Here is a 16,045-nt window from a genome sequence, read left to right as displayed (position 1 = left end):
CTTAATCGCGACCTAACACTCTTCTTGATACCCCAAAGTCATATCGATTGGAGACGACGATACTGATTCATTAGGTGACGTCATAGAAGAATGAGCCATTCCGGTTACAGAAGTTCAGAATTACACGTAACAACAACTTCTTATAGTTAATTTATTCACTGTAAGCTTTTCGACTGACTGTCGTCAGCAGCGAACACGTCCGACGTCCGTGATACGGTGAATCAAATTCGAAATGTAGGAAATATTTTGTATGTGTGACGTAATAGTAACGAGAACAAACAACCACATAGGAGTGTAGTCAGTGCGGTGTGGCGGTAACACAACAAACGCTGACAACTACATTATCGGTAATGAATAAACGAAAACAACAACACCAAACATTAATGAAATCGTCCAACAGTGTATTGCTGGGTTATTGTTTCATAGCAGAATGGATTGCCCTGCATACTGCAGTTTATATTCTTACGAATTTATTAATTTCACTTATTGGTTATCATCCCAAAATATTTGCTGCGTGGAAACGGAGTGAATGAGAATTAGAAGCGCGTTTTCTCTTGCCATTGACACTACACTATGAAATGATCCCTATAAGCTACGGGGCAACAGAAACAGAAGAACTGCTTCATTTCTCAGTTGACTTTGAGTTTATTGCACATACTGAATCGAGAAAAATTACCACGACAGAAATATTCCATGTACACAAACCAAAGAAATATTTAAAAACAGCTTCTTATTTATAGTCCCAGCACGCAATATTCCTTTTCGTTGTGATACATGACATGTCGGGGTTGCAACGAATATAATTAATAATTATGATGTGGTCTATGTAATTGTGTGGTCATGAGCGTACCCTTCTTTCAATTCTATGTGATAGGATGTGCTGTTTCTTTTAGAAACTTCGGATAACATTATCTATTGGATGACGTGAGAAGTTTTTCTATATTAATCCATACTAGAGCGTAAATCTTAGATGAATACGGTTGAGTGTAACAATGAACCGATGATCCGATAATTTTTTGCTCTGTAATATAAAGTTTATATGTTCGAACATACAATTTGTCGACTCTATGCGCGGCAGCCCAGAGTAGTTTGAGAGAGCAAACAGTTGACGCGCATCCCCGAGAGTTTAATAAAACAAGAGAAGTTTAGATTAGATATTTCATTCGACTTCGTACAACTTCTCTTTGCAGTGACAAATTTTAGTAGTTGATTGATGACGCTAAGGTTGTGATAAGGATGGCTATGCATTGCTTCAAGGATATAAGGCTTTTTGTGGTTTCAATTGGAGCTCTTTTCTTTTTTGACGTAAGTATCCAGAAACATTGTACTTATGATAGAGCGATGACAAAGCACTTTGTAACATGTTAGTTCTTCGATGAGTCCGTTTTACAGCCCGTCATCTGTATTTGGACTAGCGCAAACTGTGTTTGCGGAGACATGATACAGTCAGGTGTAAGAATTGAGATGCGATAACCAACATCAATTAGCTATTTCGTGTTACATTGTATATCTCCAAGCGAATCCATGCCAGGTCAATTTCGCAGCAATCACAAATAACTCCCAACCAATCTTCGCTTGTCACAGGTACTTGCCGGAGTGTATTTTCGCAGCTCGTTCACGACGATTGAAAGAAGGTTTGAACTCTCCACGACCAAGTTATCCTTCCTCTCGGCTGCTTATCAGATAGGAAATCTTGCCGTTGTACTTTTTGTGAGTTATTATGGCAGCAGATCTCACAGGTTTGTGATTATATTTCATTATTACTTTTCGGAATAGCATATGTAATAAAACGCATAATCTCTGTACAGACCGAGGGTTATTGCGTTTGGATCGGGATTGGTCTCTCTGGGATTTTTCATAGCATGCCTTCCTCAATTCCTTGGTGGAAGATATGAATATGTCGACGCGACGCAAAGCAACAGCTCACTGCTTCTCCAAAAACCGATGTGTAACGTGTAAGTTGAGTAGTTGACAGTGGCCAGTGAATACAGCAAACTGCATTCGTACTTTTGATATAGCAGTTAAGTGTTGTTATTTGGCGCTGGGTGTAGGCCTATACGTTCAATGTCGATATTGGACGACTCAAGACTTCGCAAGTTGTAACCATTCCGGTTTGCCTTCAATTCTGGAAATTCTCCAAGCATATTTGCAGTTCGCTTCGCCTATATCTGTTCTGAATCAAATTATATTTTTCAATGTTATATATATTTGCAAATCATGCATCAATGTGCAAGACTGAGCGGTAATGATGAATTAAGTCAATATTATGTATAATCTTAGATCAAGCTCAACTATTTTCTTCCCATCTTGCACACTAACGTACAGTGTACCTGTACCACCATATTCACGTGCGCGCGTCTGACCAACGAAATTCCTCATATGATGTCTTTATTGCAGAGAAGTTATCAATGCATCTAAGGCACCATGCGAAGATAGTCAAAACACATCTGACGGAAACAATCTATATGCTTTCATCCTGGTTGGAACTTTACTAAGTGGTATGGGAGCAGCTCCCCTGCAACCTCTTGGAATTTCATACATCGACGACTTTTCGGCCACGAAAAAAGCTCCAGTGTACATAGGTCTGTGCCACATTGTGTGCACCACTCTATAGATATTCCTACGACATACTTATGCTCACACGCTAATTATTGACTCGCAGGCATTTAACACGTATAGGCATGTATAAAGCAGATGCTTACATATCATACTATCCTATATCAAGTATAATATACAGCAACAGTTTATAAAAGTGATAGGTGACAATGTGACAACGTCATTTACTCTATTAAAATTATGAAATTAAGCTGTAATACATATCTAATCTATGCAATCGCATAAAACTGAACTATATACCAACTAAAAAGTAATCAGATGGCTTTTACACCAAGTGCATCCTAATTCACTTATGAGTAGTAGTATAGATCGCTCGCGAACTAACATGGGGTTCTTATGGGCGGGGTGGTGAGGTGCCTGAAAACCGGGGGTGGTGAGGTGACCCTTATCTCTTATGGGCGGGGTGGTGAGGTGACCCTTATCTCTTATGGGCGGGGTGGTGAGGTGCCTGAAAACCGGGGGTGGCGAGCGGCTCTTATTTCTTATGGCGGGGGTGGCGAGCGGCTCTTTTGTCTTATGGCGGGGGGTGGCAAGCGGCTATTGTATCTTGTGGTCGCACGGTAACCCTTTTCAGCATAGGGATCGGTCGCACGCGGCTTCGTTGTTGGCATGTCGTACTTTCGGGTATAGACTGCAGGCGGCATGTCGTACTTTTAGCAAAAAAGGGTGTGAAATAGTTTGCTAAATCTAAGAATCCACCGCATGGTAATTAGTTTACCAGAGAACCGGCGTAGACGGTGATTCCAATACCAACAATAACCGCGTTCACAAACTAACACTCCAAATAGGTGTGAAAAAGTTTGCAAACCCGGCGATCGCTGACAAGATAATGTCTCAGGCATACGCGACTTGATGTTACAGGCATATCGATCGCTCACGCGGTGAAATTTTCGTAAGCAGTTTGTCACAGAACTTGATTTCACTCGTAAGATTTAATAAGTAACGAATAACAGACCGCTAGTGTCGGTAACTTGAATAGTGACAAATTGTCACTTATTTCTACTCTAACCCTAATCCTTTGTGAAGTGTACGCTTATTCAAAAAGGTGCGAAATAATTTTAAAATCCTACGACACTCACAGGGTAATACTTCAGACAAAGCGATCCCTCATGTCCGCTCACAAGGTAATATTTCCGTAATTAGTTTGTCACAGAGTCGTCGCAGACGGTGATTCGTAAACCACCAATTTGACACTTTCTGGTGGTCGCTATACGTTTTTGACACTTCGGAACAGTCATTGACTTTGCGTGATAAGAATCATGCGAATATTCAAGCAATGCATCAATTTGACAACTTGAAATGAAACTTGCTACACAGCTCAAGTTGATTCGTATCTGAATGTGTTAAATCGGTACAATTCTAATTAATTTGAGAAATCTTTTTAACGTGATCTTTTGATTCGACCGTAACCTGAATATTACTGACGCCGACTTTCAGTCACATTGAATTATTCACACATTCGCGCCGCTGTTTTCACACCTATAGAATCAATACCAACTATAACTCTACAAGAATCAAGAATCACAAGTATGTGCATTATACAGTTATTGTCTTTGTCAACTTGAAATCAAACTCTTAATACAAACACGCATCTTGTCACTTGTCAACTCTATCATGAAAATCCTCGAACCTGTATTATTAAGAATGTTATAGTACGACGTCGGAATCCACTCGCGAGATGTACTAAAGGTAAATTCAGATAATCCAAAATGAAATATTTGGACTTTGACATATTCTGAATTGAAATAGATTGACAAACATGACTAACAACTTTCAACCCAGTCATATTTAGAGATTATACGCGCATTGATTGGAAACAAGTAATGAAACATTACAACTCTATTCGCGACCTGTCTTTACGTTTGTCAAAGAGAGTTTCAAAAATATTACCACTATGACATCTCAACATTTAACATCTTACCATCAATAAAAGAGTAAAATACAAAAACCTTGTCAAGTCAATCCGTTTGTAACTCGCCGAACCAAAGCAAAAAGTGTCCATACGAAAAGTAGACAAGACTACGCGAGTAATCACTACAACCCACAAACATATCATGTTCGGTTTTAGGCATATACCACCAACTCGTCTTTTTTGTTCAACTGTAAAAGTCGTTACTATGCCGCAAGACAAAGAAATTACTATGCGGTATATTTTGTAAGACAAAAGTAATTACTTCTCGGTGTCGGCGACTTGGGGTTAACATAATATATTTGAGTATACGACATTTGAAAGTATGACCATCGTAGTTTCTTACAATCGAACGCAGGTGTTATATCGAAAATTATCGTGATGTAAACATAAGGATTGTCACATTGATTTGACATATGAGATTTTGTAATAGTTGATCATTACTTTATTATTAAATTATTTGTGTTAATTAGACCCGGCATTGTGGTAAATGTTACGACAACAACAAACTTTCCAGTACCAATGTTATTAACATATTAAGCTGTAAAACTATGTGTGTCTGAAATGTTCTTGATAGGAAAATTACTCCACCTTGGTAAAAATCACTCTGCGTATCGCGGATATCAGAAAATATTACCAGTAACCAAGACTAAAGATGAAACGACAATATCGGTATTATTACATTCAACAATCAGTACAATTATTAAAATCTATCGTTTGCGATAAACAACACTAAAGATGTAATAATTCCAGTATTCATTCATTGAACATCCGATACAAAATGCTTTATTATCCCGATTCCCAACGGGTAATTGAAACGACTAAGTGTAGAATCAGTATATCACAATATCGTTACTATTGAATCCAACGATTTATTGTCGGAATTTGCGACAGAGAATTGAAACATATACACTTTACAGAGTATGAAAATATCACTTTGAGTATCGAGTACCGTTCGAAGCTAGCGATCAATTCTTAATCATTTCTGTAACTCCCCATTGTGCGTGCTAAATGTAAAATATCGCGAGGTTATACACTCTAAGACTTTGATTATTGTAAAAGTAAATTGTGATATGTTTGTTAGATGCATCCAATTCAACTAGAAGTGTCTAGTGCCCAACACTCGTAATATCAAAAAGTACTTGCTACACTGTTATTTGCTAAACGTGTTTTGCATTGTTGTTCATTTCTAGTATTGATTGTTTTTGAACCCTCAAATAATAATTCCCGACATGGAACTAAGCCGCCGAAAGTCGTTACCATCACAAAGAAACAATTTGCACGATGTTTACTAAATGTGTCCTATAGTTAGGTGTACTGGAATTATTTGTAAAACACACACACACACACACACACACACACGATCAGAGAAATTGGAAATTTTTCCGTTGTCATTCGCTAAAGTAAATGTCATCACAATACTCTGTCACTAAAAGACGTTACTTGGACGTGCTTGAATTCTAGACATAGTTCTGATTTACCCAACACAAGACCCAAGGACAACCCTAGTTTCAGCCGAACACAGATACAAAATAATACTTGTTGTGTTGTTGCGGCATCATCACTCAACAATATCACCCTCAATACAAATGATGTTTATGTGTAACATGCTATTGATTTGAACCACACCCACCTGACGGAAGAGGATTTACTCAATCTTTACAAAATGGATATTGATCAACATCACATCACTGGATTGTATCTGTTTCGCTGGATACGAGTTATATTAGTTTAACAGTAAACAAATTTCACCCTCTTGGATTATGAACTCAATGCGTTAGCAGTCATTCAATATTTTGTTTGTGTCAACTAGTTACTTGGTATGTTACGCCACAACTCTTACAAAAGTACGAAAGATATTTACATCACACAAAGTAATCAACTTTACTCGATATTTTCACATTACGAAACTAAAGAATGGTTGGTTTGACTCTACAAACTGTTTCGTTACCTCAAGACCTTTATTGTCTGAATGGTTGTTCATGTGTCTTAAGAACCAAATAGTTCAACACAGCACTAGTACCAACAGAAACATCTGAGTTGTTTACACAAAAGTTTGTATGCGTGCAGTATGCGAATACCATGTGTAAGTCCAGCACAATTGTGGTATCCATCCGGGTTTAGTTAACACAATTTACGACACCGAGGTCACCTCATCTTTCGTAAGACAACAAACCAACCAAGGTTTCAGGATATTCCCATGTCATAGCAATAAATCAGCTACTCCAACAACAGAGTACATATGTTTTCTAGTTACGGTGCTTACATCTTACACACAAATCAATCTACTTTGCTAACAAAAAGTGCTGGGTCATCAAGTGATTGTCCTAACAACAAAACAGCTAAACGTACTATCATACAAAATGGCCGTTATAGTCACCGACGGTACATGGTACAAGTAACAAGTCTCGAGAATCCAGTTATTGAAAAAACATGAAAGTGTTTCTCCTGCGCCAAGTCGTTATGTTGACGAAAGCGTATATTGTAATATCATGATCGATTTGCATTCGTTGGTCACAAAATGTCACTACTCTAAATAATTATTTTTCACTCAAACACAAACGCATACTTGTCACCAATCGTTTTCATCAAGCACGAGTTCAAGAAACCTGCTACGACATGAATTCCGATTTAGTTTTACAAATATTTTATAATTGTTTTTATTAACACTATATCAATGTCATCAAGTTGAGTATTTACGATATTAGTGTGTAGGTGTGTGTGTCATACTTGGAGGATCCGTATTACAATTGACTCGAATTGACTAAATGTAAGAAGGGTTGAAATGTTTCGAATCGATTCATAAGTGGTCTTCGTTGTGGTTTTCGTCGGACATACAGCACGAACTACCTGTAGACTCCTCTCTGTTGTGCAGCTACTCGGTAATCGAAATGCATTAACATGTAAACAACGATCTTGTTTCGTCACAACAAAAATATGTTCACTATCGCGATACTCTGCACAAGACGTGCATAGCCTTTTCACACTCGTAATAGTATACCAACGTCAAGCGATAACGTTTAACAAGACCAACGACACTGAACCCACGACGTTTACCTATGTAAAATTACCACTTTCACTTGTCAGTCCATCGTTTACCTGACTAAACATATTATTTTCCTTTGGAGATCTGACGTTTACCCAGAGTAAGAAACCATTTTCACTTGTAAATATATTTTTTCCTTGGCTAACAAACCTTTTTTCACTTGGAAATCTATTTTTTCCTTGGCTAACAAACCTTTTTTCACTTGTAAATATGTTTTTTCCTTGGCTAACAAACCTTTTTTCACTTGGAAATCTATTTTTTCTCTGGTCAACAAACCTTTTTCCCCGGGTAACAAACCTTTTTCCCTGAGCAACAAGCCATTTTCACTTGGTGGTCCGTCGTTTACCTGAGTAAAAATATCATTTTCCTTTGGGGATCTGGCGTTTACCCGGTGTAACAATACATTTTCGCTTGGAAAAATACTTTTACCTAGAGTAACTAATCATTTTCTCCTGGGTAACAATCCCTTTTCGTCTGGAAACTATCATCTAACTGAGTACCAATACCGTTTTCACTTGGAAATACATTTTTTTCCCTGGGTAACAATACCATTTTCGTTTTGAAAACTGACAACCACACCGGTCAATTTGATATTTTTGTATATTGTTACAACGAACAGTGACGGAAATATACACAGACTACCGGTTTCAGAGTACACCCCATCGGTCGTATCACGTCAATATCATCGGTTAACCACATACAATATACTCTTGTACACCGAAATGCACGCTTTGGAAAATTGGACAATAGGCTGCGATAGTTCTGTGATGTCCGGGTTCGTGCTTTAGATTTTCCAGAGTCAAAATGTCTGAATAAAACACCTCCTCGACGACGGTTGGTATGTGGATAACGGTGTTCGGAAAACGGTTGGATTTTTGTCGCCCATCGCGATAACAATTCCTGGTCGAGTTTTCCTCCGGCATGTTTGCTATATTGTGTCTTTATTGGTCAATGTATGTCTCGACATTCAGTTTGAAATCGGAAATGATAAAGTATGTAACCGGATCCGGATATCAACTCTGAATCGATAAACCAATGAACAATATTCAAAGTAAACATGTTACACCCTGTGTTTCCACGAAAAAATACCATCCAGACATACGTCGCGCTTGTTTGCCCACATCAGTATACGCGTAAATGGAGGTGTGTGACATTGCATGCAATGTGTTGGTAAACAAACATCGATCCACAGACATTATCATAGCCGGTAGTTTTGATGTAGATCGAATGTCACCTGATAACAATGTCATACCAATAAGCCGTCTACGCCGGTTCTCTGGTAAACTAATTACCATGCGGTGGATTCTTAGATTTAGCAAACTATTTCACACCCTTTTTTGCTAAAAGTACGACATGCCGCCTGCAGTCTATACCCGAAAGTACGACATGCCAACAACGAAGCCGCGTGCGACCGATCCCTATGCTGAAAAGGGTTACCGTGCGACCACAAGATACAATAGCCGCTTGCCACCCCCCGCCATAAGACAAAAGAGCCGCTCGCCACCCCCGCCATAAGAAATAAGAGCCGCTCGCCACCCCCGGTTTTCAGGCACCTCACCACCCCGCCCATAAGAGATAAGGGTCACCTCACCACCCCCGCCATAAGAGATAAGGGTCACCTCACCACCCCCGGTTTTCAGGCACCTCACCACCCCGCCCATAAGAACCCCATGTTAGTTCGCGAGCGATCTATACTACTACTCTTATGTCAATACAGGTTTCGTAATGACCATAGCACTGATCGGGCCAGCATTTGGGTTCCTTCTTGGATCTGCTCTCTTACGAATATGGGTGGACGTGGGTTGGGTCGATACCTGTAAGTCGATATATCCTATACCCGTAAGGTCATCCCATCCAGAATTTAGACATATATATGTTTTTCCAAAGCTGAGGTAACCATAACGCCAAGAGATCATAACTGGGTTGGCGCGTGGTGGCTCGGAACGTTACTCTGCGCGACATTAATAGCAGTTGCGACAATACCGGTTTTCTTTTTCCCTCGGAAGATGAGAAAAGACAGTAAAGTGAGTCAAGAAGATTCATCCATGTTTCAACATATTCGTGTGGAATGTCACATAGGCCTGTAGTACCGATGTCATGTCATACCCGGTTTATCGCAAGATTAACCGAATCAAGTGGATGCTCGGTTATGAATTGTGGAACAATTTATCTGCAGACCAGTCCCGACGACGAACTCCCTCACAGCGGGAACAGCACTGCTGAAACGAATAACTCCGAGCAAAAAGTGACTTCTCCACCGAGAGGGTTAGGCTCATATTGTCGAATTTTTGTCAAGATTCACCACTCTACAGCAATCTTCCACTTTAGCATTCTGCACTCAATGAAGTCGCTGCTCAGTGACAGTGTTTACTGGATGATATTACTTATGTGGATTACTGGGGGACTGAGTGTATCTGGAATGGTGACCTTCTTCCCGAAATATCTGGAAGCCCAGTTCGGCGTATCGGCATCCGTCGCGAACATGTATTATGGTATGTATTATCTGAAGCGATTCGTAACCCATTTGGAATGGAATTTGGATCATCGATTTGAACTGAGCAGTGACCTAAGAAACTGGAAATGAAACGACCAAACATCAGTCCATAAGTGTATGCCAAACTGTTAAATCGTCAAGCAACTTAACTGTTGACCAACGATCGCCAATTCTCCCGAGACAATGCGTTGAAATATTTGGCACTATATGTAAATAGATCGCTTGATTAACTCAACATTAGTAGTAATTCAATATATTTGAGGTCCGTTACTATTTCACGGACGCCTAGCCGAGACCGCCGAAAATAACTTTTTCACTGGGTCACCTTTTCACGCTATTTATTTTGAGTCACCAACACTGAGTTTGCTGCGATGCCTTGGATCAAGTTTGCGGGCCTGTGGAGTTTGGGGTGTGGTATTTGACTTGTAGGGTAGGGGAAGGGTGGATTATCGCGTTGCTGATTGGGTTTTCGCGGAAAATTATTTCCGCATTGCGTTATAGGCTTGCTGCGTATACAGGCAAAGATGTACTTTTCGGCGGTCTCGCCAGGCCGTCCGCGAAATAGGAAAGTACCAAATATGACAGCTCTGCAGGAAATGACGGCGAAATGGTAGGTTTCAAACCTAAATAACATAATAATATATGAATGATCGATCGAATAGCGAAGAAAGAAAACGTAACTATCCGACACCCTGTCAATCTTAAACTGTTGGGTTATGCAACAGAACCATTCGAGTACCCTTACAATTAAAAAAAAAGTATGTATCATCTTCAACAGGTGCGATCGGAATTCCATGCTTAGCGGTCGGTACGTTGCTGGGAAGTTTTATCATGAAGCGGCTGAATCCCGACAAAGCTGGTATGGCAAAAATAATCATCACCGCCAGAATTATAGCAACGGTCGTTGGCTTTTCATTCATATTTATCGGGTGTCCAACAATGGATATCGTGGGAATAACTTACCCATACACCGACAGGTATACACCCGCCGTGCTTGCAAGATCCACAAGCTTGCGCAAATAACATATCCATATACATTGGTATAGTTTTGGGGAAGTTGATGTGTCCGCGACAAGCACGTGCAATAGTGAATGCAATTGCCTTGACGGGTCATATGCTCCTGTGTGCGGAGCAGACGGAATGTCGTATCTTTCTGCTTGTCACGCCGGATGTGTAGGCACCTACTCTACGGTTCCCGGTATCATTCAGGTTAGTGCTCACTGTCCAGGGTCCTCCACACATATAGCTGTTGTGTTTATATATCACGCAAGGTTCACTCGACAATTACGATTCTGAAGGCACGTTCTATTTTATGGTGTGCGTTCAAACTATATTATACCGCAGTTCCTCTGCAGATGATTGAAGATGAAGAAAATATATCTCTTTATATTATTACTGTATTTATTTTGATTTAAATTAGTGCGGTCACAACTCTGCGAAGATCATCTTATAAGTTCCTATCTGGAATTTATGCAGCTGCCGATGTCCATTGCTCGCCTTACATCTTGTTCGCCTTGTAATCTATGAAGTAAACCTGGAATGCGCGTTACAACACTTGAGCAGTCTTGAGTAGTCAACCCATTAGCTTTCTGACTATGTAAAAAGCAGTTGCAGTATTCTGAAAAGAAAAATATAATTACCAAAGTGCAAGTCGAATCGAGGGTAATATAGAGGGATCTAGACATCCCTATTTAGGGTTGCATTTAAAACAAAAATCGATTTAAAACATGTTTTTATTGTTAGAAATAGCGTCACGAATTTTTTACTGTGACGTCACAGTGGATTTCCATTGGCAATCGAACATATTGGGTAAATATGGCTTCTCGGCGAAAAGGGCTTCCGATCCATGTCTCAGACCAGTGGTTCCCAACCGGTGAGGAATTCAATGGTTTCTAGCGGGAATAGACACATTCGTTAAACAGTATATACAGGATAGTCTACATATTTACGGAGACACGCGCGATTACCGTTATCAGTTAACTGCTCTGGAATGTATGTATCGAAAATTATATTGCGTGTTGTTCACAAAAACTCATTTTTAACTATAGATAACCAATCATGGCGACACAAACGCATCCATCAGGACCAGTATGATATGATATAACGCTTTCGCTAAATTTTGAGGGTTCCGGTATTCGTTCACAATACGTTTTATGTTGCAGTTATAGGCGATTGTCTTGCTTACTGATGTGGTTGTGTGTCTTGTGTACTCAAACAAGCAAATAGCTGCCCTGTAATGACAAAAGTTAAAATGAAACACCGCGATAGCTTTGGGGAGTGGGGAATGAAGACTCGGAATAAATTGTGGGGACAAAAAGGTTGGGAACCACTGTCTTAGACAGACAGGATATTTACGATCGCCGGTCATCATCATCAAACATCGCAACCAATGATCTATATGTACGTGCTATAATTGTTGAAACGACGAAAATTTCGAGGGTTCCAACCATTCCATATCGAATACGTCGACTATATCGGGTGCAAATCGTCCGTAGGCTAATAATACATTTTCTTACGAAAGTATTTACAAAATGCTCTAAAGCAGCATTTGTTTTAAATGCAACCCTATCCATATTGGTATACCAATGATATGTTATATCAGACAATTTTTTTGCTTGCCTTCGCTGATCTGTGACAGGCTCTGCACATTGCGATTGAAGGTCAGGCGTTGCAACTGAATATATAACTATTGTACTCCTATCGACAGAACTACACCGACTGTAGTTGCGTTAATCCTTACGACAGTCACGCAGAAAAGACCTGGTCCCATCCAGGACTTTGTGAATCCTCAAATTGCAGCCATTACGTAATGCTGGTTCTCGGTCTTGTCGCATTGGTGAGTTTCGTGGGTGGAATCGCAGCCACGCCCTCTTATGTGATTCTCCTGAGGTAAGATTTGTACACAGCATGTCCGATTGGCTAGCCATCACCATTTTCGCGCCTACATCTTTAAGATCTGTTCCCGAGAAAGACAAATCGTTAGCGATCGGGATTAGCTTCATGGCTACCAGATTGCTGGGCTGGCTACCGGGTCCGGTTATATTCGGGAAAGTCATCGATTCGACGTGCAAGTACTGGTCGCGGCATTGCGGTGAAAAAGGCTATTGCCGCGTGAGTACAGGGCATTTTGCGTGCTGAATTGGTAGAGTTTTAAAATCACGTCGTACTGATATGAAGTGTTTCTTGGTACAGGTTTACGACAACGAATCTTTCCGAATCCGATATTTCGGCTTACAAAGTGTGGCGGAAATAAACGCGTGCTGCTTTGGAATCGTTATGCTGTTCCTAGTGTTGAAGCGACAGAGGTCTTCGCCCGAGCATGAAGATTCATCAGTGAAGAAATCGGAAAAAGACATCTTTTTGGACGAGCAGAACAACTCAAAAATGGCAGCGGCGCGTCTCGCGTCGAGTTCGAGTTCAAACGAAAGTCTGCAATTAAGTCGCTTGAAAGACACTTTGACATAGATTAACACCGACGACCTCGCCGTGAGCTTGGTAATCCAAAATTGTAGTGTGGGCACCAAAGAATGTGAAATTATCTAAATACTTATTGCATGGTAATGCGTGCATTTTTGCAAAGCCAACTGTTCTGTTTTTGATAAGGATTCCACCCGTTCTAAGCGCGGAGAAGGTATAGGAAGAGTTTTGCACTGCATAAATTGAGATTGCGATGACACAACAATGCGTGAATTCACTCCGCGGCTGCAAATTATGTCCATTATTAAGTCCATTCTGATCAAATTTTACCGACAAAATGTATGACAAGAACAAATTTCTCATAATTACAACATACTATTTTTTCATGGTTAATGAATCTATACAGTAGGTGTGTGCAACCTGCCGCTTGAGAGCAAATTTGTCTGGCCCGCATAGATGTGTCAAATTTGAATGGTGTGCACTGTGCAGTACGGGAAATAGGTATATAATTCTATCAATTTGACCTGGTACGTTTGATCTAAATCCATGTCGGGAAGGGAAGGACGGAAAAAACACCAATTGCATCACCTCAAAATGCATAGGCTGACTTTGCGCATGAAGAGTTTGACAAAATCTATTCGATCCCCTGCATTTTTTCGTGCTACGTCGATTTTCCTTCAGGCATTCACGATTGCTATGCATAGACTGATGTCTAATTTTGTTGATAAGTCTCTAAACCACCCTCATCATTTCGTAATGGGGAGGTAGTCCTTTCAACATGAAACGCTGATGTGCGGCCATCGGTTTAACAGCGCTATTTATTTCTTGCCCTCACGTAAATAAGGTTGCACAACACTCGCCTGCTATATAGTACTGAAATGCAATTGCAAATTTTACTCCAACAACGCAACTTACGTCATTTAGACTTAAAATTATTTCGAAGCTATATAATTTATGTTCAATTGTTTGAAGCACTTATTCATTTATTTAATTCAGGTATCACGTCGAGCATTTATGTTTGCAGATAAGTTGCTTCTATCTATATTTTATCTTTATAATTGTACAGAGTAACTTTATACCTAAATCCAAGTTTGCCTATTGAGAAAAATTCATAAAAATTGTTTCAATTGTACAAATATACCATATCCGCATCGCCCTTGAATATAAATGTTATAAATCAACGGAAGTCTCTTGGCTACCATGGTTTGCTCTTGACAATTATTGTGTATGAGATGAAAGCTGTACTTCGGGGTGTGGTCATTCTTGAACGAATATTCACTCCACCGTTTTGAGGAAATCGTTTTTGCATACTTGGTGTTCAGTTACACTATAGGGAACTATAGGGAACTATTTTACATTGTAAACTCAGTTTTACCTCGTGAAACGCAGCAGCGGGGAATCAATGATAGGGTTTATATGAGGTTATAATTTAGGTGCAAGCCTGTGACCCTATCTACGTCAGTTGAACTCTGATATATAGTTATTATATTCTAATAAAGTACTGTAGAAAAGTGATGCAACTGCGGCAGGTTTGGCTGATAAAATAAATGAGCCAATCAGTCTTAATTACTGTGTAGGTGGTATTAGCTGTAAACAAAGGCACTACAATAAAGTATATACCGCCGACAGTAGCACCAATTAAATATTTATATATTCCTGTGAATGATACCAAAATGGATTAAGCGCAGAATATTGATACAAGCCATCTTTGAATATTATTCATGAGGACCACTGATCTGTAATCATTGATTCAGATTCTTCTTAATCTTGCGCGTGGCGAGATAGCGTAGTGGTATAATCCACAGCTGCAACACCAATCGATTATGGGTTCGAGTGCGGACGAGGTCGAATCCAGAATTCCTACCGAAGTGTTGGAGGCTTATCTAGGCTCCTCCTCGCCACCTGATCCGATCTTTAAAAAGTCCAGAAGTGGACCGTGCTACAAGTCGGCATAGCTACTGAATCAAAAATAAGAAATATCGGCCTATGACCAGTGTATTCGGCTAATGACCAGTGTAGTCAACAATCACCATGAATACCACAAGCAGGGTTGCATTTAAAACAAACGGTGTTTTAAAACACTTTGTTTTAAACATGTTTTAAAGAGTGTTTTAAACAAAGGCCTTCAAAAATGTTTTTTTTTAGTTGTAAAATTATGCCATAATTGTGTAAATACTTCTAAACAACATGTTTTATGAGCCCACGGACAATTACCACCCGAAATAGCAGACGTACATCAATATGGGATGGTTGGAACTCTCAAGATAGTCGGTTTAACACCAATAGTACAGATATTTCACCATAGGAGCTATATTTACCCTATATTTCAAATTGTCAATATCAATCCACTATGATGTCACAATTGAATATTCGTGAAGTCATGGCTTAAAAAACAAACAAACAAAAAACAATAAAAATATGTTTTAAGCATGTTTGTTTTGAATTGATTTTTGTCTTAAATGCAACCCTAACCACAAGCAACAACAACAACAACAACAAGACGCTTTTTGCAAAGACCGAATAATGATTGCAAATACATGCTGTTAAAAACACTAATTTAGGC

General features: G+C 39.6%; 1 protein-coding gene across 1 annotated transcript; it reads left to right on the top strand.

The window, feature by feature from the left end:
* Positions 1–993: 993 nt before the first annotated feature.
* Positions 994–14,663, top strand: LOC145456080 (solute carrier organic anion transporter family member 2A1-like). The gene is made up of 13 exons (XM_080334121.1): positions 994–1,305; positions 1,585–1,739; positions 1,809–1,955; positions 2,398–2,582; positions 9,289–9,387; positions 9,459–9,595; positions 9,748–9,836; positions 9,900–10,063; positions 10,844–11,042; positions 11,112–11,274; positions 12,773–12,954; positions 13,020–13,176; positions 13,258–14,663. Exons 1-13 carry the CDS (start codon positions 1,237–1,239, stop codon positions 13,528–13,530), a joined length of 2,019 nt encoding a protein of 672 aa, XP_080190247.1. The 5' UTR covers positions 994–1,236; the 3' UTR covers positions 13,531–14,663.
* Positions 14,664–16,045: the final 1,382 nt, after the last annotated feature.

Source organism: Botryllus schlosseri, chromosome 14, assembly GCF_051294905.1.
Source record: "Botryllus schlosseri isolate E-star chromosome 14, Bs_hap1, whole genome shotgun sequence".
Taxonomy (NCBI): Eukaryota; Metazoa; Chordata; class Ascidiacea; order Stolidobranchia; family Styelidae; genus Botryllus; species Botryllus schlosseri.
The sequence above is the reverse complement of the archived record's forward strand: the minus strand, read 5'-3'. Positions and strand labels throughout refer to the sequence as shown.

Bases quoted from the DNA above. Each gene is read 5' to 3' on its own strand.
- LOC145456080 (XM_080334121.1), top strand. From the start codon at position 1,237: ATGGCTATGCATTGCTTCAAGGATATAAGGCTTTTTGTGGTTTCAATT. The intron at 1,740-1,808 runs GTTTGTGATTAT...ATCTCTGTACAG, and splicing joins TATGGCAGCAGATCTCACAG to ACCGAGGGTTATTGCGTTTG. The intron at 1,956-2,397 runs GTAAGTTGAGTA...TCTTTATTGCAG, and splicing joins CAAAAACCGATGTGTAACGT to AGAAGTTATCAATGCATCTA.